General features: G+C 41.2%; 1 protein-coding gene across 3 annotated transcripts in view; it reads left to right on the plus strand.

Moving 5' to 3' along the window:
* The window catches only part of FYN (FYN proto-oncogene, Src family tyrosine kinase), a 144,237-nt gene that overhangs the window by 96,824 nt on the left and 25,248 nt on the right, over positions 1–22,165 (plus strand). For 2 of the 3 annotated variants that reach the window (XM_062632500.1, XM_062632501.1), the window contains 6 exons: positions 5,524–5,781; positions 6,371–6,467; positions 10,475–10,573; positions 11,667–11,770; positions 16,338–16,487; positions 19,733–19,897. In XM_062632500.1, coding sequence (XP_062488484.1) covers positions 5,535–5,781; positions 6,371–6,467; positions 10,475–10,573; positions 11,667–11,770; positions 16,338–16,487; positions 19,733–19,897 — 862 coding nt within the window. In that variant the 5' untranslated portion in view covers positions 5,524–5,534. Of the gene's footprint in view, positions 1–5,523; positions 5,782–6,370; positions 6,468–10,474; positions 10,574–11,666; positions 11,771–16,337; positions 16,488–19,732; positions 19,898–20,367; positions 20,524–22,165 lie in introns of all 3 variants that reach the window. The other variant, XM_062632502.1, reaches the window with a different exon arrangement.

Genomic DNA, 22,165 nt, shown 5'->3' on the forward strand with positions numbered 1-22,165 from the left:
TGTCATGGAAAGTAAGACGTCCCAACTTCAGGGTAAATTTCAGTATTGATTGTTCCCCCTATCCACTCTGCAGGAGGCATTCCACAAAAAAAATAAAGTCTCTCTTTAAAATTCTTGCAGTTCTTCCTCTTGGAAAGCCTGTTCTGTCCTTCTTGCATCTTCACAGTAACTCAGAATGTGGCACTTTGAATATTAAATCCTACTGTAGCTCATGAAATTTGGCTTATTTGATGTCACAGACTGATATTTCTGTGGTGCTTTCAGCAAAACATAAAACACGAAGAAGATATCCCTTAGATAATATAATTTTCACAGCCATGCTGGATGCAACCCTTGTTTTGATTTACAAGCAAGTTCACCACAGAGACTGGATAAAAGCCAAGGATTTTGTTGTTCTGACTCCCTTTTAACATAACCGTGTCTTAACTCAGTTTTCCTGCTGGTGCTTTCCAGACAAAATTTGTGAGATTTGGTCAGAAGAAGACAGTTGACAGTCACCAGTCATCCAGCCTTTCTCTTTTATGTCTTTCACTGAGAGAATTTCTCCTCAAATTATGCCAAAAAGTTTAATTCCAGAGAAAACCAACAGAAAGAAGAATGCACCCTGCTGGGTCTGACCCGCTCCACGTCTCTTCAGTAGGTTGGAGCCCTCTCCCATGGTTGTCTCCTTTCCCATGCAGGGGATTGGAGGATAGAGGCCATGGCATGGATAGGAGGGTGCAGAACAGACAGGTGCTTCCCTGCATCCCCCTGTAACCCTCTCTCAAACATCTTAAGAACCCACTTTCTCCTACAACACTCAAAAACACAGGTTCTGAAGAGGTACCGTATTTCAGAGTTTCAGCAGCAAGTTCTGAACTCTTATGGAAAAAAATGGTGCTCTGAAGGAGTGAATTTATACCAGTCTTCCTCCCATCCGTCTTTTCCTGATGGCTTACAACTACAGAAGGTAGACGAAGCAAAGGCTTGTCAATACTTTCTGCTTTTCAAATACCACGTGTTGGAGCGTTCAATTTTAAAATAGAAGTATGAAAAATTGACTTTTCCTGGTACTACTGGGCTTTTCTAGGCTTTGATTAGGTTACAGAGAGCTGCTTTCGTTTCTGTTAATGGAGTGGATGTCTGGCTTTGGCAAGTGTTTCACTCATGGCTTCCATTTTGCATCAAGAACCAACAGAAAAACTGAAGGAGGGCAATTTACAATAATAATAATAGTGTTAATAACATCTGCTTAGCCTTCATGTTTCCTAACTGAAAGTAATTAAGGTGTTATAACTATATAAATAAGAATGATACAATTAATTTTATATCTTTTTTGAATAATGTTTCCACCATGAGGGAGGAAACTGCTATCCTGGTTAGGCAGATGTTGGATTGCTTGCAGTGTTAATTTTGGAGTCCAACAAATACAAGAAGGACAAGAAATGAGACAAATAACTTAATGGTTATTTTCATTTGTCTCTAAGGAAGTTTCAAAAACCATGTAAATGTTGTGTGTTTTCATGAAAACACGTTTTATATTGCCCATAAAAATACAACTTTAAAATAAACTTGCTTGCATTAGAAATGTTCACTTTTGTTAGGCTTGTTACATACCTTTTAACAATACCAGTGTCAAATTATGACAATGCTGCGTGACCCATAGCTCACACATCTGAGAAAATCTGCCTTTCCTAATGGAAATGGAATTAAAATCATATTCCTTTACTGTAAGTTGCGCAGCATGTTGGATGAACAGCATTGTGTGCTCATCTCTGGAGAGTTTAGTGTAAAACAGCTCCAGATTTTGCTTGGTGATCTCAGAGGCTGTATAACTCCAGCCTTCCACAGCTCTGAATGCTGACATGCAGGGAGATGGGACTTTTGGATATTAAAAGCCTGCTCTGTGATACTGAAGGAGATTAGGTTTTGGAATCTATTCACTGACACAAAGGCCAGTGCTGAATGGAGGTTGTTTATTTGTCTATGAAACCCCTGAGATAGCTGAAATCACTTTCAGCATGTACATGCATACATGTATTCTCTCACATTTAGCCAGCTCCCTGTGATGCTTTGAGCCAGGAACAGACAACTTTCAGGGACTTGGCTTGAAAAGATGCATGCATGTGACACCCTCTGCCACATTTTACAAGAGGCTACAATCAAGCAGTCTTTATATTCAGATTGTCTAGACACTGAGACAAAGGGGGAGAGGACAAGTGAAAGAAAAAGCCCTTTTTGTCAGTCATTCATTTTGCATGAAATTTTCCTTCCCTGTGTGCTGCTGTTGCCAGCAAAAAGATAAAGGGAGCAAAAACCAAACAAAAATCAAGAAACTGATAATTTACTGGTTTTCTATTCATATCAAAACCCCAAACCATTATTTTTTCTCAGCTACCAGTACATCTGTATTCTGTCACCTCATTTATTCTTTTTTTTCAGAATTAATACTTTGAACAATTTTATTTTTGCAGCTGATTTGTTGTTTTAACTTTTTCCTCATCAATGTGCAAATGAAGTGTGTAGAGCTGTCTTGTCAGCACTTGTAAATTGGTATGTGAAATATTCCCAGATTTCGGTGGAGATTTTTTCCCCTGCTCAGCTGAACATTTGTGAATGAGCAACAAGAAAACCTCTTTCCTCCCACTGCTTTCCCAGATTTCATGTTTCCCATCCTTTTTTTCTTTCGTTCTTTCATTTTCTTTTCTACTCTTTCCCATGAAAACACATGGGGAAAAATAAGAGGAGACAGATAGGTGGGAGGGGAAAAGGAGGAGGCAATAGAATTTCACAGGGAGCTAAGTTTGAAAGCCAGCAAACAGGCTGCTGAGATTCTTCTTTAAATAGTAAAGCCTGCATATCACTTAACATTTGCATCTTTTAAGCAGTCTGCTTTAATGGCTTACTCTTCCCTGTCTGGATAGTCAGAGCCTCTCTCCACCCTTTCAAACTGTGATTTCTCTTGTGGCATCTCCCATGTAGCATTTGCTCACTGCCCGTGTTTTGCTCTCCACACAGCAGAGGCACGTTTTCACAGAGGCATGGTAGGGTCCAAGCAGTGAGTCCCATACTCATGCCTCACACCTGAAGTGTCCCCGACCTCTGCCTGTCCTGACGGCAGTGAGATGAGCCATCGAACCCTGGGGCCCTCCCTGTGGTCCTGCTTCACTCCCTGGCATTGCCTGTGGGGGTCTTTGGTTCTGAGAGGAGCCAGGAAAACCTGACCTCTGACTGACATCTCCAAACAGAGGGTCTTCAGAGCCAGTCCATCCTGCTGTTGGAATGGGTAAAAGCAGCAGAGAATATCGCTGCAAGCAGTTTTTCACAGCTGGCATGAAGCTGGCTAGGGCACTTTTGCACCCCTTGCTGTCCCTTGTGGGCTCATCTGGATTCACTGCTGGTTCCAGGAATGGACAACCCCAAGCTCCAGCACAGTGCCCCACACCGATCCAGCTACCAGGGCGAGCAGAGACCAGCTGCAAACCCATTTTTCCTCTACCTGCTGTCACTTTATTTTTTTTGAGGGATCCCAGATCATGCAGCCCATAGCAGCAAGTGCAGAGGCACGAGTCCTTGTTTCAGTTCATGTGAAGAAACTTAAACGTTTTGCTGAGTCCATGTGGTGTCTTGAAGGAAATAAAGAAATACAAAAAGAACGCTTTGGAGTTAAGCTAAGAGCAAGAGACGGTAGGTCGGTGCTAGTACAGCTAATACAGCTCAGGGAAATACATGAAAATGGCGCTTGTTTTTCTGACCGGGCTTGTAGAATAACTGGAGGTATCTTCAGACTGTAGAAAATACCCTTCAGCAGAAGGGTTTTTTTGATTTGGGCAGGTTACATTTAGGAAGCAGGTATCCAGACTGTGGAGTGCCACAGAGAAGCAGGGAGCTGCTGCATAATTTTTCAGGCATTAGCAGTGGAAGAATATGCTTTTTCTGAATCCCATGAGTTTGTCAAAACCAATTTCCTGTGTTGATGCTGGGGTAAGGCATAGAAAATAACCAGCCTGGCAGCTACAGAAATACAAGGATATTTGAAAAAGGATAGGCTTTTTATTTACCCTAAGTGACGGATATTGGCTGAAATGTGAAAAGAAATATGGGGGGAAAGACGTGCTTCATTATAATTTTCTTTTTTTCCATTTTCTGCATTTTCTTCCTGTCTTTTTATATATTCCAGACAAAGTATGTCAGTAAGTCTAATTGTTTAAATTTTTTTTCTATTGTCGCTGCTCTTTTTGCAGCCCCAGTGTTTAGAGTGTGTTGTTTGTGTGCCAGGTTACACACAAGAGCTACCACACTGGTTCAGATCAAGGGTGCATCCAGACAAGTATCTGATTCCCTAGATTCATTGTGCCCAGCTTCAGAAACTGAGGTTTTGTGTCTCGATTCAGCTCAAGTCAATACAAAAGACTTCAGTAACACCAGCGCATTGATTATAAGATGTTAGAGCTCACAGATGAAAAGCAATACCAGGTAACAAGGCTAACCTTGTGGGGTTGCTTCTAAGATGCATCTAATCACCTTCTATCTCCATCCACCTAGAGAGAGGTAGGTGTCTAAAATTAAGGGAGATTAACGCAGGCCCTGGTAATGCTCCGTGAGGATGCTGTACAAGAGGCTCAAGAGCTACAGCAGCCTTTTCCAAGCCACACCCTCTCAATTTCCTCCTGTCCAGGATCCAGACTTTGAGATGCTCTGGGGTTGACATGTTAACTTTTCTGGGACTTTCTCTAGTTTCTTAACTGATGTATATACCTTTGGCAGCTCCACCTCCTGCTACCAGCAAGTTTTATCCTTCCATTTGGTATCGCTTCCTTTTGTTTTAGTTGTGCCATCTGACAGCTCCCTCCTACTCTCCTGTGCTGTAATAACTATCAGCTCATTGTGTCTGCTTTTCTGGCTGTCACACAGAGCTCCAGCAATGGAAAAAGGTTGTATTGCCTTGTGTAGTCACTGAAGTCAGCTCTTGTGCAGTTGGCAATGTCGAACATGAACCACAAGCTAAGTGCCTCATTCTGTGTTTTGGGGGGCAGACTTGAGCACCTCCAGCTGCGCTTTTTTGGGTTAGCCCTTTGTTTGCTTGTCATGCTGTCCTGGTGAAGGGTGAGCAAGATGTGTTTCATCCTGTCACTACCTCCATGCAAGCCATTGCCTGGCAGGGGTGGACAGAGAGCTGCCATTACCGTAAGAGCAGGCAGCACCTCCTTCTCCAGACCTCAACAGGAAACCACTGGGAGGAAGGTTTTGTGTGAGCTTTTTCCAAAGTGGTGTTCAAGGCCAGGTCGGACAGAGCCTTGGGTGGCATGGTTTAGTGTGAGGTGTCCCTGCCCATGGCAGGGGGGTTGGAACTAGATGATCTTAAGGTCCTTTCCAACCCTAACTATTCTATGATTCTATGATTCTATGTTCAAATGACTGTGGGGTGTTTTCAAAGTACTTCTGAGCACTGACCTTAATTTGATCCTTGTCCTATGTGGGTTTGGGGAGATCTGGTGAGCAGCAATGTGTGAACACCTGTCCTTTCCTTCCCTCCCTCCCTAGGATTTTAGATAATGGGCTGTGTGCAATGTAAGGATAAAGAAGCAACAAAACTGACTGACGAGAGGGATGGCAGTTTAACTCAAAGCTCAGGCTACCGCTATGGGACAGATCCCACTCCGCAGCACTATCCTAGCTTTGGTGTGACTTCAATACCAAACTACAACAACTTCCATGCTACAGGAGGCCAAGGACTGACTGTGTTTGGTGGAGTCAATTCCTCCTCTCATACAGGGACACTGCGTACAAGAGGAGGAACAGGTCAGTTTCAAAGCTGTCTTTCAGTGCTCTTAGTAACTATCAAACACATAATTACAGCAGAGTCACAACCGTCTCAGCATGCTACTTTTGGGAAGAGTTGTTTCATAAAATAGCGCAAAGAGCTGACGTAGGGCTGGAGCTGGGTTTTCAGCCCTACCTGTGCTAACTTGCCAGTGCTAGTTCACCTAGGGGGTGAGAAATTATTTATACATGCCCAATTTAGCCGGGTGGCTGCCTCATCCCTCTACCAGGGAACAAAAAGTGTGGTCTGAGCCACCTCAAGTAATTGACAGGAAATGCTTTGCCTGGCAGTGTCTAACTTCTCTCTTCAAAAACTCCTGTTGTCCACTTGGGATGCTACATTGTGCATGGGTACCAAACCAAGAGTACTGTTCACTGTACAGAGTAAAGGAGGTGGTGTGCCACTGGCTGCCTAAAAGCAGAAGGTTGTCCAAAAAGTAGGAGTTTCAATTTATTTTGCTCCTCAGCAACCAAGTATCTTATATGTTGCTTAGCCACCTTTTCCCTTGATGCTCCTTCCCCTCCAGTTTTTTGTGATGGAGTGTAACTCACCTATCTTCTTCTTTAGGTGTAACTCTCTTTGTGGCGCTTTATGACTATGAAGCAAGAACAGAAGATGACTTGAGTTTTCACAAAGGAGAAAAATTTCAAATACTTAACAGCTCGTAAGTTTAGACTTGGGAATATGCTTTTTAAAATTCTTAAACTTATACTGTTGGCAGTTATATTTGTCTGCTTGTTTTATTAGTAAAATCTAATGCTTGGTATTCAAGATATGTAGGGGGTTTACTCTGCGCTTACTGGTCTTTGCATTTAGTGCACTTTTGCAAAGTGCTTTATTATTGAAAAACCAAACCTTAAACCACATGCAGCTTTACTTCAAAAATAAGCATTAGATTGTGCGATTCACTGCTTAGAGTTCACAGTGAACTCGCATTTGGGACTGAAGAGTACTAGCTCTGTACTTTACCAGTAGGCAGAAGCTCTGCAAGGTGTGTACTAACGCTTTTTGCAATCTGTTTGCAAGTATCTCTACACCCAAATGAGCTTATATTTTTTAAAAGAACCTTTTAAAGGAAGGATGCAGTCAGAACACGCTGGGAGGTTCTGTTAAGTGAGACTGCATCATTGTATAGTTGTATTTGACATGAAAACCGCACTTCCATCCTGAAAATCATCAATTTAAAATTAATTTTATGAACTGCCCATGTAAAAAAAACCCTTAGCAATTTAAAAATAACATCTGAAACTTGCTGTGCTACTGACCTATATCTGATCATCTTGTAGTTCTTGGCTAAGAACATAAAGTTGAAGGCTCTGTGCCATGTTCAATATTGCTGTCATGGAGAGGTAAAAATGGGTTAACAACCATGTATGTCACTTTCTAGAGGCTTTGTGACATTGCTCTCCTCTTTTCTTTTTGACACTATGTGACAGTGAGGCAAATTCCTCCCTGGTGCAATTCCTGTTAATTTAAATAGAACAACTGCAGGGTTGGAGTTGGCTCAGTGTGCATAAAAGTTAAACAAAAAATAAAAATCAGGTAATTCTGCGGAATATTTCATGAAGCTATGAAGCTGAAGAGCTTTGATGTAGATGAAAGCACAGAAACTTCAGTTACGGCTTGTAGAGGGAGCAGCAGTTTAAAAACCTCTACTTCTATCAGTGCTTGGGAAAAAAAAACTTTTTAACCTACCATCCATTTTTGTTCACATTGCCGGCTGCTTTCCCAGCCTTGCACAAACTGTGCCATAACTTGAAACAAGAATTTCCTTGCATTATAAATTCTTTGCACATGCCAGCTGATGAAAGCAGGGGGTGCTCACCAGGGCTTGTGGAGCAGTTGTAGTTGGGGTCAGTGGGACAGAGATATTCTCCTACGTGTGAGTGGTTGCAGTACATGCATTTTGATGAGGGTTACAAAAAAAAACAACAAACCAAAACAAAAAAAGAAAAAAAAAGAAAAAATACACAAGCGTCCACGGATTTTCCTGTAGGATTATAGAAGCTCAGTTCCCATCATAAACATGGACCTAACCACACTCCTGGAATAGTGAAAGCCAGGCAGGGAATCTCTAGAAAGCAGCTTTCCTGGGAGAATGATTCTCCTCTTCACTTATATCAGAAATTATATGAAAGAAGCTCATTTTTTTAAGTCTGTCAATGCTCCTTGAATCAGAAAGCACATACATGCACAAAAGTAGTTTCTCTGGAATTTTTGGACTGGCTTGGATAAGGTGTTTTTTTTTACCTGTGAGCAAACAAAATTTGATCTGTGCTATAGACTGGAAGTTCAAGACAGCAACACCTGAAGTGGCATACAAAGTTTATCCCTGTGATTTGAGGTCAGAACCAATACCAAGGGCAGTCTGGGGGACAGAGGTACCTGCAGGGCTGGTTTAGAGCAGAGCCTGCCTTCGAGGCTCAGAAACACCAGCCATCTCCAATATCCCCACTGACACTGCTGTGCACCCTGGCTCACCCCAATGACTAGCCTTCTCCTACCACCTGGATGTCTAAAATTGAGAACTGTGAAAAAAGTCTGCATTCCTCCTGCTTTCTGGCACTGCTTTGAGAGATTTAAGCTTCTCTGTCAACGCAGAAGGGGGTGATCCTGATGTGATCATCTACGGGACTGCTTTTTTCCTCCCTAGATGCAGTAAAATACCTCCATCTAGTGGACTCTCCATACAGTAAGGAGAAGAAACATTGGTACAATTTAGCAGCCACAGTATGGCATAATCTCTCAGAAATATTCTACAGCAACATATAGGGGAAGGGTTAACACTTCAGCTGGTAAAATTAGGGTCACAAGCAGAAAGGGCCATTTGCCTGACACACTAAGGCGCACAGGTGTGTTAAAATAGAGTCAGCTGCCAGCCTCCAGAAAAGCTACTTGTTTTTCACTGTTTTGAACTATAGAATTGGAAATGTCTCCTTTTTGACTAATCACAGACATTTTCTAGTTGTTTTCCATAGAGTTCATACTCCTTCAGACTGTTAAAGAAAGTGAAGTTGAAAATTTAAAGGAAGAGCTCACCTTTAACACAAGCTTTCCTGTCAGTAATAGTTTAGACGATGTGTTTTCTGTGACTGCTAGTTTACAGAAGAGGCTGAATTCTCCGGCCACATTTGATGATCTTGTTTAAGTAGTGAACAAAACTCTGTTTCACAGAGGGGGAACTGAGGAAGAGTTTCTAAGCAGTCCAGAAATAGAAAATAAAATGCTTACTAGTATCAGTAGGAGTTAAACATCAGTGAATCTAGTGCTGAGAATTAAATACAAATTACCATATCCCAAATCATTGCATCCTGTAAAAAGCTGAGAAATAAACTTCTCCTAAAGCTGCACATTCTACAGCAACACACATTGTCTAAAGGGCAATACCATGTCCCACTGTGTGCACTAGTGTATGACAAAAATTGATGCTAAGCCTGTAAAACACTGCCATAAGATGGTCCTGCATGAACCTCTTCATATTTAAATGTTGTAGGAGAATGGTTTTTATAAGTATTTGGAAATGCAGCTAAGTCCTTTGCTACTTTAGATACCTCCTCTTGGTGGCCAGAAGAGAGAATCTAGACAATGAAATGTGATCCTTAAGGGCCATCTAAAACTCCATGTTGATTGATGGCATTTTGATGCCTTTGGGTTGCAGGTTCATTATCCCCATAGTTTAAAATTAGCAGTGAATGTGACAGTGTGTCATGGTTTAACCCCAGTCAGCAACTCAGCCCCTCAGAGCTGCTCACTTGCTCCCCACCCAAGTAGGATAGGTTAGAGAATCGGAAGAATAAAAATGAGACAGCTTTTGGGTTGAGATAAAGACACCTTAATAGGTAAAGCAAAAGCTGCACACAAGCAAAGCGAAACAAGGAATTAATTCACCACTTCCCATGGTCAGGCAGGTGTTCCAGGAAAGCTGGACTCCATCATTCATCACAGTTACTTGGGAAGACAAGTGCTATCACTCTGAACATTGTCCCTTTTCTTCTTCTTCCCCCAGCTTTATATGCTGAACATGATACCATATAGTATGGAATACCCCTTTGGTCAGCTGGGGTCAGCTGTCCCAGCCATGTCCCCTCTCAACTCCTTGTGCACCCCCAGCCTACTCACTGGTGAGGTGGTGTGAGGAGCAGAAAAGGCCTTGGCTCTGTGTAAGCCTGCTCAGCAGCAGCTAAAACATCCCTGTGTTACCAGCACTGTTTCCAGAATAAATCCAAAACATGGCCTCATATGAGCTACTATGAAGAAAATTAACTCTATCCCAGCCAAAACAAGCACAGTGTTCAGTCTGGTAGCTTTTCTATAAGCTCTCTCAAGGGTCTGTATTAGAATAATTGCTATGGAAACAGTTTTCAATATTCTAGTTTAAATCCAGCCCTCACCAAACCCAATTTTGTTGTTTGTTATGCCTGCTTATGCCATTATGCTATGTTGGGAAGGCTACATTACTAATCACCACTGAAATAATAATAGGTATAAAGAAATAAGTATATTATTTGGGTTTAAAGGGAAACAGCTCTGTCAGAAGCATATCACTGATGAAGTGAGGAGTGGCTGTGGCTTCTTATGCTACACAGCTACGGGTGCTTTTAGCAAAGTCAGATCATTGTCTTTACAGCTGTGTCTCATTCTCACTTCTCCTCTTCACCTCTGTTTCTGCAGGGAAGGAGACTGGTGGGAGGCCCGGTCCCTGACAACAGGCGAAACTGGTTACATTCCCAGCAATTATGTGGCTCCAGTTGATTCCATCCAAGCAGAGGAGTATGTTTTCTTTTTGTTGTAAAGAGCCATTAGTGCTGTATTTAAAGGAAGTTTGAGGAGTTGGTTTTGATTGATTACAGCGATTTTTCAAATGACTTGCATTATTTTTATTTCAGTACTTAACTGCACTGATAAATAATTAGGTAATTAGTAACAAAAGCAGCACAATCGCAGTGCTTTTTCAATGTCAAAACAAAGGAAGACAACCTAAAGGAATATAGGTCTGTTTCCTTTCTTTAAGTGTCGGCTAATTTCAAGCTTTAAGCAAAAGGTGCCTTTGCTTTTCCTGAACCAACTTGTAAAAATATTTGGAGTCAATTAATGTTCAAACTGTCTATTAACGAAGTGATGCTGTTTCACCAAATATCTACCAATAGGCAGGATGCCTACAATGCCTACAGCATAATGAAGTATGTGAAAAATGGGGCACTGTGTGCATCCGTATTCTTTCCGGTATAAAAGATACAGTGGAGGAGCTTAAGTAGCTGAGCAGGTACTACTGTAGTCTGTACTTCAGGTTGCACTTGGTTGGTTGTGAAACCAACCAACCAACCAACCAAGTTGCTGCAGGAAGAAAAAAGGTACCAAAACTCTGAAACCTTATATAACCACACTAAAGTGGTTGCATCTGGTCCTTCTACTGAGGTTTTATAGCTGTGCTGCAACAAAGAAATTGAATACTAATGCATCAATATGTAAGTCAAATACATAGTTTATAGCAACATCTGTAAAAATACTGCTTTTTGGCAGCAACCCATTTTTCTGCCCTTTTCCTTGTCCATCCTTTCCCACTAAGTCTTGTTCTCTGTCTGTTGAAGTCTGGCCTTTGTCGTAAGACACCAGACAAGCACTCTCAGCCTCTACTGGTTATAGGCTTAATGCATAGTGCTACTGCTCAATGTATACAACATCTAATACATAGTTTGTCACATTAGCTTCCCACCACAAAAAAAAAGAGACACAGTGTGACAAAATGGTTGAATATACTTGAGTAAATATAGTTCCTGGAAGTAATCCTCCATATCTGAGCTCTGTAACACTACCTAGTAATCCTGCGTAGCATTTGTCTTACTATTTCTGATGTTTCCCTAAGGTGGTACTTTGGTAAACTTGGCCGAAAAGATGCCGAGAGGCAGCTGTTGTCATTTGGAAACCCCAGAGGTACCTTCCTGATCCGGGAAAGTGAAACTACCAAAGGTAGGCTGGCCAAAGCTATTCTGACTACAAATGAGAATATATATGAGAAAAAATGTGCTAAAATTGTGAAATACTGTTTTCAGTGGTATGAAGGTAGAGAGAAGTGCCATCTTGCATATGTGTGTGCTAGGGAATTAGATGTCTGGACACCCCAGGTCTTAAAAGAGTGAGTGTTTAAAGCAGAGAACCCAAGTGCAACCAGTGTCATGCTCAAGTCATGCACAGGCAAGATGTTCTTCTCTGTTGACACACTCTGAATGAACATTGCACTGTCTCTCAATATGTTTGTTGAGGATACTGCTATTGTAATGGAGTTGAGTGGAAACTGGCCCCCAGGACACCAGCTATGTGGCTTCAGGAGGCAGGGTGTCCATTCTTGGGTCCAGGCACAGCCAGGTGGCTTACTGTGAACAGATGCTGGGAATCTCCAGTCTAATTTGGTGAAAATTACTTCTGAATATGCAGAATATTTGAGTCTTCTTGCCTGGAAGATGTAATATAAGAGTCTGGGGGAGGGAGGTACTGGTTATTATTTTAGGAAGATTAGGGGACTTTTTGGCCTTTCCTCTTTGAAATGCTGGATCGCGGGGGGGGGGGGGGGGGTCAGGGTGTAGAGAAAAAAAAAGTAGTTATTTTTAAATTTATAGATTAACAGTGAAAAGACTTGAAAATATTTCTAATTAATATATTCATAAAGCATTCAACTGTATCCATTCTGTTGAAGTCAAGTGTAAGGGTGCCATCTCCTCCTTCCCTCTAAAAATCATTGGAGGAGTTCCAGTTTTCCTGGGGGGTGTTATCTTTGCTTTTACTTCTGTTCATGAAACCTGTCAACATCTTCTTCAAAGTATGAAAAGATCTCTCTAATTCATATAACTATTGAGGAGAAAACCACAACTAAGTAAAAACAAACCTGGCCATTTCTCAATTAACCAGCAATCCAAAACTAGCTGTGGGAAGCATAAGTCACTACAATTAGTGCCATGTAAGTTCTGAAGTCTAATGATGGTTCATGTAATTAAAGCACTGACTTGTCAGTGCTTTGATCAGAGCACATGCTGTCAGCTAGAGTTAGTGTGCAAAGTGGTTGGAGTCATGGCTGGTAAAGGGGTTTAAAGAAGAGAAACACTACTTCCCATTCCTCTCTACCTGACCTATCTTCAATGCTGCATTCTGTCACCTAAAATTGTAAGTTTTACATTTTTGAATCCTGCAGTCACTGGATTCTTCTTTCACTGCCCTTAACTCTGAAGACTGTTTCTGATGCAAAATCTGAATAGACATGCTGTTGTGTCAGACAGATAATTTCCCGTCTTGTCACCCCACAGCTTATCCGTGTCTTACATAGCAGTGAGGCATTCTCACCAGGAGCAAGACAGGCCCTAACTTGTTTTTTTTCTGCAAATAGCCTCCACCTGTTTGTTTTCACCAACAGTTGTTGTGATGTGTGCAAGGAACAAGATTTCATTCCACTCTGTGCCGACAAGTTTAAAAACTCACTCGTATCCATGGATCCTAATACCAAACACAACAGTTTCTCTAAACCACATTATCAGTTTAGTCTGTTTTCACCATTTTTTATACACTGATAGGGGATACATTTTGCAGGGCTGTTTGCTTAGCTAAGTCAGGGCTTCCTTTTCTACAGCTTGTGAGACACAAAAAGCGTTGGAGAAATGGAATAATCCATCATGGATGGACTTATTGCAGCAAGCTTAATTTCTCTGCATTTCAACTTAAGGCTTTATGCATCCTCAGGCTAAGTTTGCATCAAAGCCATTGGGAAAAAAACAAGCATGCATGGTTTTTGTCAAAAATGCCTATTTCCCTTCTGATCCTTGTGGTGTTTCAAGATGTCGTTAGAAGAAAACAGAGGGAGCTTGTTGTTCATAAGAAAGAAAAGTCAGCTGGGAGGGCTCAGATGGTGCATTCTCCCATAAGTCTTCTCAAAAATGCCTTACCCCAGCTAGTCATCTTGGGCTTGAGGCAGGAATTGTTTTGTGACATAGAATTGTCCATTATGTTTTAAATAATAAGAATAATAAAATTAATCAGGATCATGTTAAAATATCATTGTGGATGACTTCAGCATGAATTTAACCTCCCTTGATCATGGTTGCCTTCACTTCTTGCTTCCAAAATAAATCATACAGGCCTAGCTTTTCATTTTTTCAATGCCTGACTACCCAGGTACTTCATCAGCTCTTGTCTGTATAATCTTCCACCTGGTTTCAATCTCCACCCTCCAAGGCTGTCTGGTTTTAGTTTTGTTAGGTTTCTTAAAATTCATTAGTATAATATATTGTCTTCTTTCTATCCAAATTTTTATTAGGTATATCTCTTATATTTGAATTTATCATCAGATAATAATGAATTGTATAAATAACCAACAGCCTAAAGAAACAAATAATGAAATCCATCTCGGTTCTTGTTTTTTGTCCAGATTTGAACTAAAGCTCCGGTCCTGCAACTTGATCCGAGGTCAGCGGGGGTCCACAGAGGGCCACCCACACAGCTCTGATTGCAGACCTGGAGCCACAGATTGTTTACATTTTCCTAAAGAATCTAAAATAGTGACCAGATAGGCAGGGAGCGTGACTAAAGAAAATACAGCTGCTGCCAGTGCAGGAACTCGCAAAAGCGGAGGTGGAGAGCACTGCCTGGAAAGCTTTGCAAGTAGGCTGACAGTGTATGACCCAGGGCAGTGGTAAAAACCACGTGCAAGATGTGCTTGCAAACCCCCCAGAAGCTTTGAATCCCTAGCTGAGGGAGATGTACGTACCCAGTGGGAGATCCTCGGCAGAAAAATATCCCAAACAAACAGTGCTTTTCTACGCTTAGAAATAAAAACCTTGTCACTCCTCTCAGGGTGTCTCCCACTCTCATAAACCAGAATCATCTGTGTAAGTGCTGGCTCTCTTCTTTCTATTTAGAGGACAAACAACAGGGAATTTGAGAAGTCCTTGGAGTCAGGGTGGAGACATTTTGTCCACTGGAGCTCCCTCGGTGGCGAGCCCCCCACCTGCGTGACCTGTTGCATGTTAATGTGGTCAGGGAAACTTCTCCTGGGGAGACATCCAGGAAAGACCTCTTACACCAGGAATCTCAACTACCTAACTGCGGGGGGAAGTTCTTTAAACCATTTCACTTAGCTGGAGGTGGTTCTGGAGGATGTGAACATTCCAGGTCTGTTGAGAAGGATCCTGACTTGGGATAAGCAGCAGTTGGTGCTGTTTCCTATCAGACCTGTAGGAAATCACTCCACGTTTCAGTTTGTACAAAACTGCCTGCCAGTGGTTTTCCTTTCCAGCCCTTAGCTGACCGGTTACCAGTGAAACCAGCCCAGGCTGCAGAAGGACCTTCCTGACATCTCTGCAGTTCAGCATAGATCAGCTGACAGTTATCTCCAGGGTTTTTTTTCCTTTTAGTGCCTGAATTGACTTTGAGTAAACACAGTATTTGAGCCGGGAGTGAACACTTTTCTTCTCTGCTGCCTTTGAAATGGCCATGCTTTTACACAGAAACTGTATTAAGCTGTAAAATGAGGCTTTGCTTTTGACACTGTAGAGAACCAATGTGTGGGTGTCACTGTATGTAGAACACGACTATGCTTCAAATTAAGACATCTGAATGTTCAGGCCCCCATGTAGGTGGCCAGCCTCCCTTTACAGTCAGCGGGAAGCTGGGATTCAGTTCAGCTGCCCACAGCTGCAGACACCTAGTGCTAAACTTGTATTACACCATTGATACCTACAGTGCCATAACACGCACAGAAACTAGCCTGTGATTCAGCTGCCCTAATAGCACAAGAAGCTTATGTGTGGGCATCTAAATCAAGCACTCAGCCTACCTGCATACAGCTGACGCTACACCTAAAAGTAAATCCAGCCCCACAAGTGAGGTTCCCTTACCTGGCCATGAGCATCCAGAGCTATTTGAAATGCCTACAGGGCATCTATGTGGTTTGGACAAATGCGACAGTCTGTGAGAAAACTGCTACACAGGATGTCCTGGGGCATCTCACATGGCACTCAAAGCCTGTGTTTGGGCATCTGAATCCCACCAGTAACCTCTAAAGTACCATCATGGATTTGGAAAGTGAAACACGTTGTTCTTGCAGATCTCCTGGTGCACACAGTCTGCAGAAGGTACCACCTTCCAAAGACCGTGACATACAAAGTATGCCAATTTGGTTTTTTAATGTTTATAAAGAAGTTTCAGGTCCATCTGCCTAACAACACTACACATATATAAAGCCATTATCTCCAGTGTGTCCGATGAAAATCTTGGTATTTACCACTCACTGGCATTTACCTAAAGTATAGTATTTGCAGGGTAACCTGACACTTAGAACAGGAAAAGTCAATTTAACAATCTAAAGCAGTAAATGTTAAAATGTGACTTTTCATTTACACAGAAGTCCTGAGTTCTTTCTGGAAAAGTGTGAAAGGGACATGGTGTGAACATCATAAGATTTCTGTGATACTTAGTTTCTGTGATACCAGCAAACAAACCTTTGTGTCTAAAAGCTACTTGGAATTTTTTATTTCTCTTTTGCTTGGAACAGGTGCCTATTCCCTGTCTATTCGAGACTGGGATGATATGAAAGGAGATCATGTCAAACATTATAAGATTCGTAAACTTGACAATGGTGGATATTATATCACAACTCGGGCACAGTTTGAAACTCTTCAGCAGCTGGTTCAGCATTATTCAGGTAATTTTTCAGACATTACATGGCACTCTGAAGTGTTTTAAAACAAAAGTGTTTGCTGCTAAGCTGAAATATGTGTAAGACACCCTAAAGAGCCATTTGAGCTATGACTCTTGCTTGTTGCAATGCATCTTCTATTATCCCTTTCCCATTACAGTTATAAATGGCATTGAGTGCCATTCACAGTGTACAGGGGCAGAGCTTTTAAAAGCTAGCACTCTATGAGGTAAAGGTTTTGCCTGCTCTCCCTTTTCTAAGCAAACAGAATTACCGAATATGACTTGCACATCTAAAAGCAAGAATTCCATGTGCATAAGTGAGTGCACACTATTCCTGTATTTTCCTATTCCTGTATATTTTCCTAATAAAGCACATAGGGAGCTGCATTGTGGAATTCAGTCACCTAAAGCAGTGACCAAATGGTTTGCATGTATTATCGGACTCAAATTTTCCCACTGGATTTGTGTTCAATGTGCAAAGTATTAACATTTAAATGACAATCGGTCTAATTTAAGAAAGCCATGGCAAGGTGGGTGTTTCTTTATACACAGCGTTTGTGCCCACCCTCCAAGCTCTTGTCTTTTAAATTCCTGTGATTAGAATGTGACATGCACTACGCAATCCAAAAGTGCGTCCTGCTGTCACTGGCGATTGGTGTACAACAGATACAAATTTGAAGCCCTCCAAACCGGTTACATAGGATAGCTGGTTCTGAAGTAGAAGACTGCCATGCTGCCCAGTACAGTCATTTATATTTTTAAGCAGGAATTTATATTTTGAATTATTTTGCTTTTATTTTTTTCTTATTTTATGTTTTTGTAAATTAACAGATAAGCCCAAATGCTCATTGATCAAAGAATTTTTGTCATTTTTCCTTGGGATATCAGCTTCTCTGTGGGGTGTTTTTTCTGTATTCTTTGTATTCTGTCTGCTGTATTCTTATGCTATTCATACTAGACATCTGGCTGTCTTCTCTGACCAATTTCTGATGGGTGTATGCTGCCTGGGAGAACTTCTAGTTGTTTCTGGTGACTCTACATTAAGCTAAATAATGTATAAAACCTCACATCTAAGGAAGATAATTTCAACCCCATTATAGCAGCTGCTATATGTCCACTTTCAGTTTTCTGTGGTCACATTATTTGGATGATGTATTTTCCATGCACAGATGCAGAAACAAATAGATCTGGAAACAGCCATTTCTGTGCAACACAGACGGCATAATCAGTAGGATCCAGATAGAGTAGTTCAGGAGGTCATGGTACAGACCCACTCCAGAGGTTTCACCTGCTGTCTCCCAGACCCAGGTGAACACAGGAGCCCTCATTCTATGCCAGCCTCAGCTGACACTAGACATAAAGGGAGCCTCTAACAGCCTGCTCCCCATCCGGAATTGTAGGAGGCAGATTACCACAACACCTTCTGAGTGCCTAGATTTACTTCTAGGGTCAATTCAAGGATGCCCAAACGACTCTGTAAAGATCAGCATGGTTCCTGAAGAGCCACTGCTGAGACCATAGGTCAGTGCCTTCACAGCAGGACAGCTATACTCTGCGGCCCACACTTCAGCCTTCGTCTCTTAGCTGGAGCACCCCTCCTGTCCAGGCAGCTGGAAACTAGGTTACCCAGGTAGACACTGTGCAGTTTGGTCTCATGTAAGCAGTCCTGGGTCAGGAGCTGGAAGTACAAAGTGTACCTTTGGGCAGATACAGCACAGGCATCCCTGCACTATGCTCCCACTTTACTGCTAAGTACCCTTATTACTGAGTTGCCTCTTATCCCAGCCCCTTCTTACCTGGATAATGAAGTTAACTGGAGGGTCTGGACTTTCACAGATGAGATTTGCAAAAGAAAAATGTTGAGATCCCCAAGGTGTCCTGACATCGGACTGAAGTCTGGGAATGACAAGTCTGAAGTCGAAGCATCATTCACCCAATCCCTAACAGCCAGCATGTCAAACACAAGCTGTTGTGCATGCAGTCCAGGCTCAGCTGGAGTACCAGCATGCCAAACTTTGGGTTTGTTTTCTTTTTCAATTGAAGAAAAGAAGGAGATCTTAAAAACCTCCAGTTTCTTTCTACAGTTGTCCAAACTCATAAGGAAGCTTTCCAGATACAATGCATATTTTGAGTATTCCCTATCCTAGTATTGGAATTATCTTGGAATGAGACATCCCAAATGGTCAGCTAATTTTCCCTGGTTTATGGGTCTTTGTTGTCCTGCTACTGGAGATGCAACAAGGTCCATGTCAGGGTGTCTGTAGGGACTTGCCCAGCACCCCACAACATTCGTACTGGGGAGGTAGAGCTTGGTGTTGCAAGGAGCTTCAGTGCTTGCCCACCTTTTGATGCTGAAACAAACTCTTCACCGGCCCAGAAAGAAATCTTGCACAGGAGAATAAAGATTATGTTTGAGTCTGAAATACAGTTTCAGTTCCCCACCTTGTTCTGCTGTGCTGCACCTGTTTTAAGACACAAGTTGCTGGGCAAGCTTTAGATTGTAGTCTGCTTTCTGCAGCATAGCATACTACACAGTATGTGTGTGTATATATATTTTTTTATGTATCATTGTTTTCACTCCTGCTAAAATATCTTGTGACTTTTGTCACAGTTCATGTGAAACTTTGCAAGAGATAAGTATAATGAATCTGCCTCAAATGATGTAGGACAGGCTGCATATGCTAGTAAAGGTTTACTCTAGAAAGAGCAGCCGGAAGTCTTTTACAGGAAACCTACAAAACCACCTTTTCATGGAGTAGAACACAGAAAATACCTTTTTTCCAGGATACCTAGAAAAAATCAGCAAAAAAGTCCACCAAATTTTCATTACTGTGATTTTCAGAAAAAGTGACTCTTCTCTGTGTTTCTCTTACTCAGTACAGAAACAACCCAGTTTGGGACTTAGAGATGGTTTTTAAAACGTTATGCTGTACTATAGTATGCCAGTTACTCATGAAGTTATCTATCTTAATGCAGCATTGTGCTAAAAGGGAAATCCTGAATCCACAAGAAAAACCACTGGCAGTCACCTTCCATTTCAGGCTGTGGAAGCAGAGACTGAAATACTTCCTGTTCTGTCTCAAATGAATATGTTTCAGTGTTCAATTTCTAATCTTCCAGGATGCTTTGTGGTATGCAACTAACAACTGTTGTGAGTAGCATTGTTTTTATGCTTACTGTTTATGTTTCATGTCACACTTTTTTTTCTTTCCTCTTCCTTGCTGTTGGCTTCACTTCTGGCTCCATCAGAGAGAGCTGCAGGTCTTTGCTGCCGCTTAGTAGTCCCCTGTCATAAAGGAATGCCAAGGCTTACTGATCTGTCTGTCAAAACCAAAGATGTCTGGGAAATTCCACGAGAATCCCTACAGTTGATCAAGAGACTGGGAAATGGGCAGTTTGGGGAAGTATGGATGGGTATGGAGAAAAATAATTATTCTAAAATAGTTCTCTGTGTGGGAATTACAAGATGGAAGGTGAAAATGTAGGACAGTGTGACCCACAAGAATAAAAAGAGCAAAGCTCAAGCTGTTAGGAAAAATGTCTTTGGAATCACATCTTTGACTTTGAAATTCTTTAATCTTCAACTTTCAATGTAATTGATGGCAAAAGAAAACTGAAATTCTGTGTTTCCTTGCAAGGTTTTGATTTTGACAAATTACACCTGCCTTAATGATAAATCAAGGCTACATAGTAATCTATTAATTATACCGAGGAGCCTTTTCCTGCAAGCTAACAAGAAAGTCCTTACCTTCAGTATCCAAAAATCAGTGTTTGCAAATGAACTTTAATGCAGTACTGAGAGACAAGTCACCTTCCATCTTTCTCAATGCATGCATAATTTTTGATTATAAGTGTGTTTTTTTTATTAATTTCCTCTCCCATAGAGAAAGCTGATGGTTTGTGTTTTAACTTAACTGTGATTGCTACGAATAATACCCCACAAACTGTTGGATTGGCTAAAGATGCATGGGAAGTTGCACGTGATACATTATTTCTGGAACAGAAGCTTGGTCAGGGGTGTTTCGCTGAAGTGTGGCGTGGTAAGGCAGAGAATATATTTTGCTTTGGATGGATCTTTTAAGGCCCTCTTGGCAGAAATAAACATTTCAAGTAGAGATCTTAAAGCTAAAATATCAGAATAGTAGGAAATGTTAGTTTATATTGCCTAAACCAGTCAGAGCTAAATACAGTAATTTTGGGGGAAACTTCTTTTCACTTGCACACACCAATATGAGAGGTTAGGGCATTCAGATCCATTAATTGCATTGGGTTTATTTGGGTGACTACACAATTGCTAGGTATTAAAATAGGAATGATGCTAAACTTGTAAGGCAGCATGGCTAACCAGAAATTCATCTGGTAAGTAGACATTTTTCTTTCCGCATGTGTTTTAGCACTGATGGGATCAGACCTTGAAAATGCTTCCATCTCTTCTCCCAGTTTAAACATAATAGCAAGGACCAGCAAGCTGATATTGTCAAGCTAGCTTTCCCATGCATCCTCTTCTTTAAGTCTGTTCTAAAATTTGTATATTCAGCAGAACCCTATAACTTGATGCAGAGACCAGGGACAATAGAGGCAAGACTTGCCTAGCCCAGCTGAACCCTACTTTGAAGTCCAGAAATACTGACATTTTCCAAATCCACTGACATTGTTTTCTGTGCACTCGCCAGCTTTACTTACTGCCTCCCTCTATGGGCCTCATTCTTTGAGTAACTGTAAAACAATAGCAATTTAAAATATACATAAATCTTAGTATGGCCATAGCATTGAAACACAATATGGTGGCCATTTAATGAGAGGTGAGCTCAAGTTTTGTGCCAAGTAGCATTCTGTGTAGCCTCTTTAAAACGACCAATTCAAATAAAGAATCACTATACGTTGTTTCTCCATAAAAATTTGGTGGAGCAGATTGGCCTTTCTTTTTGTTGCAGTGACACAAAAGCATGTACAACGAAAATAACCAACAGGCTCTCCTGGCTTCTTGAAGCTGTTTTCCATTGTGAGACTACAGCAGGGAGCATGGCAGCAAGTCTGTGAAATTTATAGAATTTATAGCCTAGAAATATACAAATTTATTGAATTTCACAGAATTATGTTTCAAAAAAAGCTACCTGTGTTTACTACTAGCATCCCCAGATAACTGCAGTTTCACCTTCTTGTCCTCCATCTTGAAAGCATGGAAGAGTTTCTAGTTGAGGTCAGCTTTGTGTGCTGTAGATCCTAAACTGATACAATAAGCTAAAGGAGCTAATGCAATTAAAACCGAAAAAGATCAGCTATGAGAAATAAAGTGCCAAGTACCAAATATATGCCAGAAATGTGGAAATTATGATTACAATTATGACATTATGTTTCTTGATGTCTATTATAAATATGTTAACAGCTCTGAAACATTACCAGATTGGAATAGATTAACACAGTAAAAATTAATAAAAAATGCATGAAGTAGTAACTAGCTACAAATGGGAGGAACTCAGAGGGAAGCCTGTGCTACTTTTCTATTAGAGAGAAACACACCAAACTACAACAAGAAAACCTAACAATTTAAACTGAAATCTGGGCTGAGAGGATAAGTTAACCTTTTTGTTTGATTTTGGTCTTTTTTAACTGGAGAAATTCATAAAAATGTTTAAAAATAGAACTGCTGAAAACACTTCAGGGTAACAGAACAAATCCTGA

The sequence above is a fragment of the Pezoporus occidentalis genome, unplaced genomic scaffold (assembly GCF_034315485.1).
Source record: "Pezoporus occidentalis ecotype Australia unplaced genomic scaffold, CSIRO_AGI_Poc_V1 ctg39, whole genome shotgun sequence".
In the NCBI taxonomy this organism is placed as follows: Eukaryota; Metazoa; Chordata; class Aves; order Psittaciformes; family Psittacidae; genus Pezoporus; species Pezoporus occidentalis.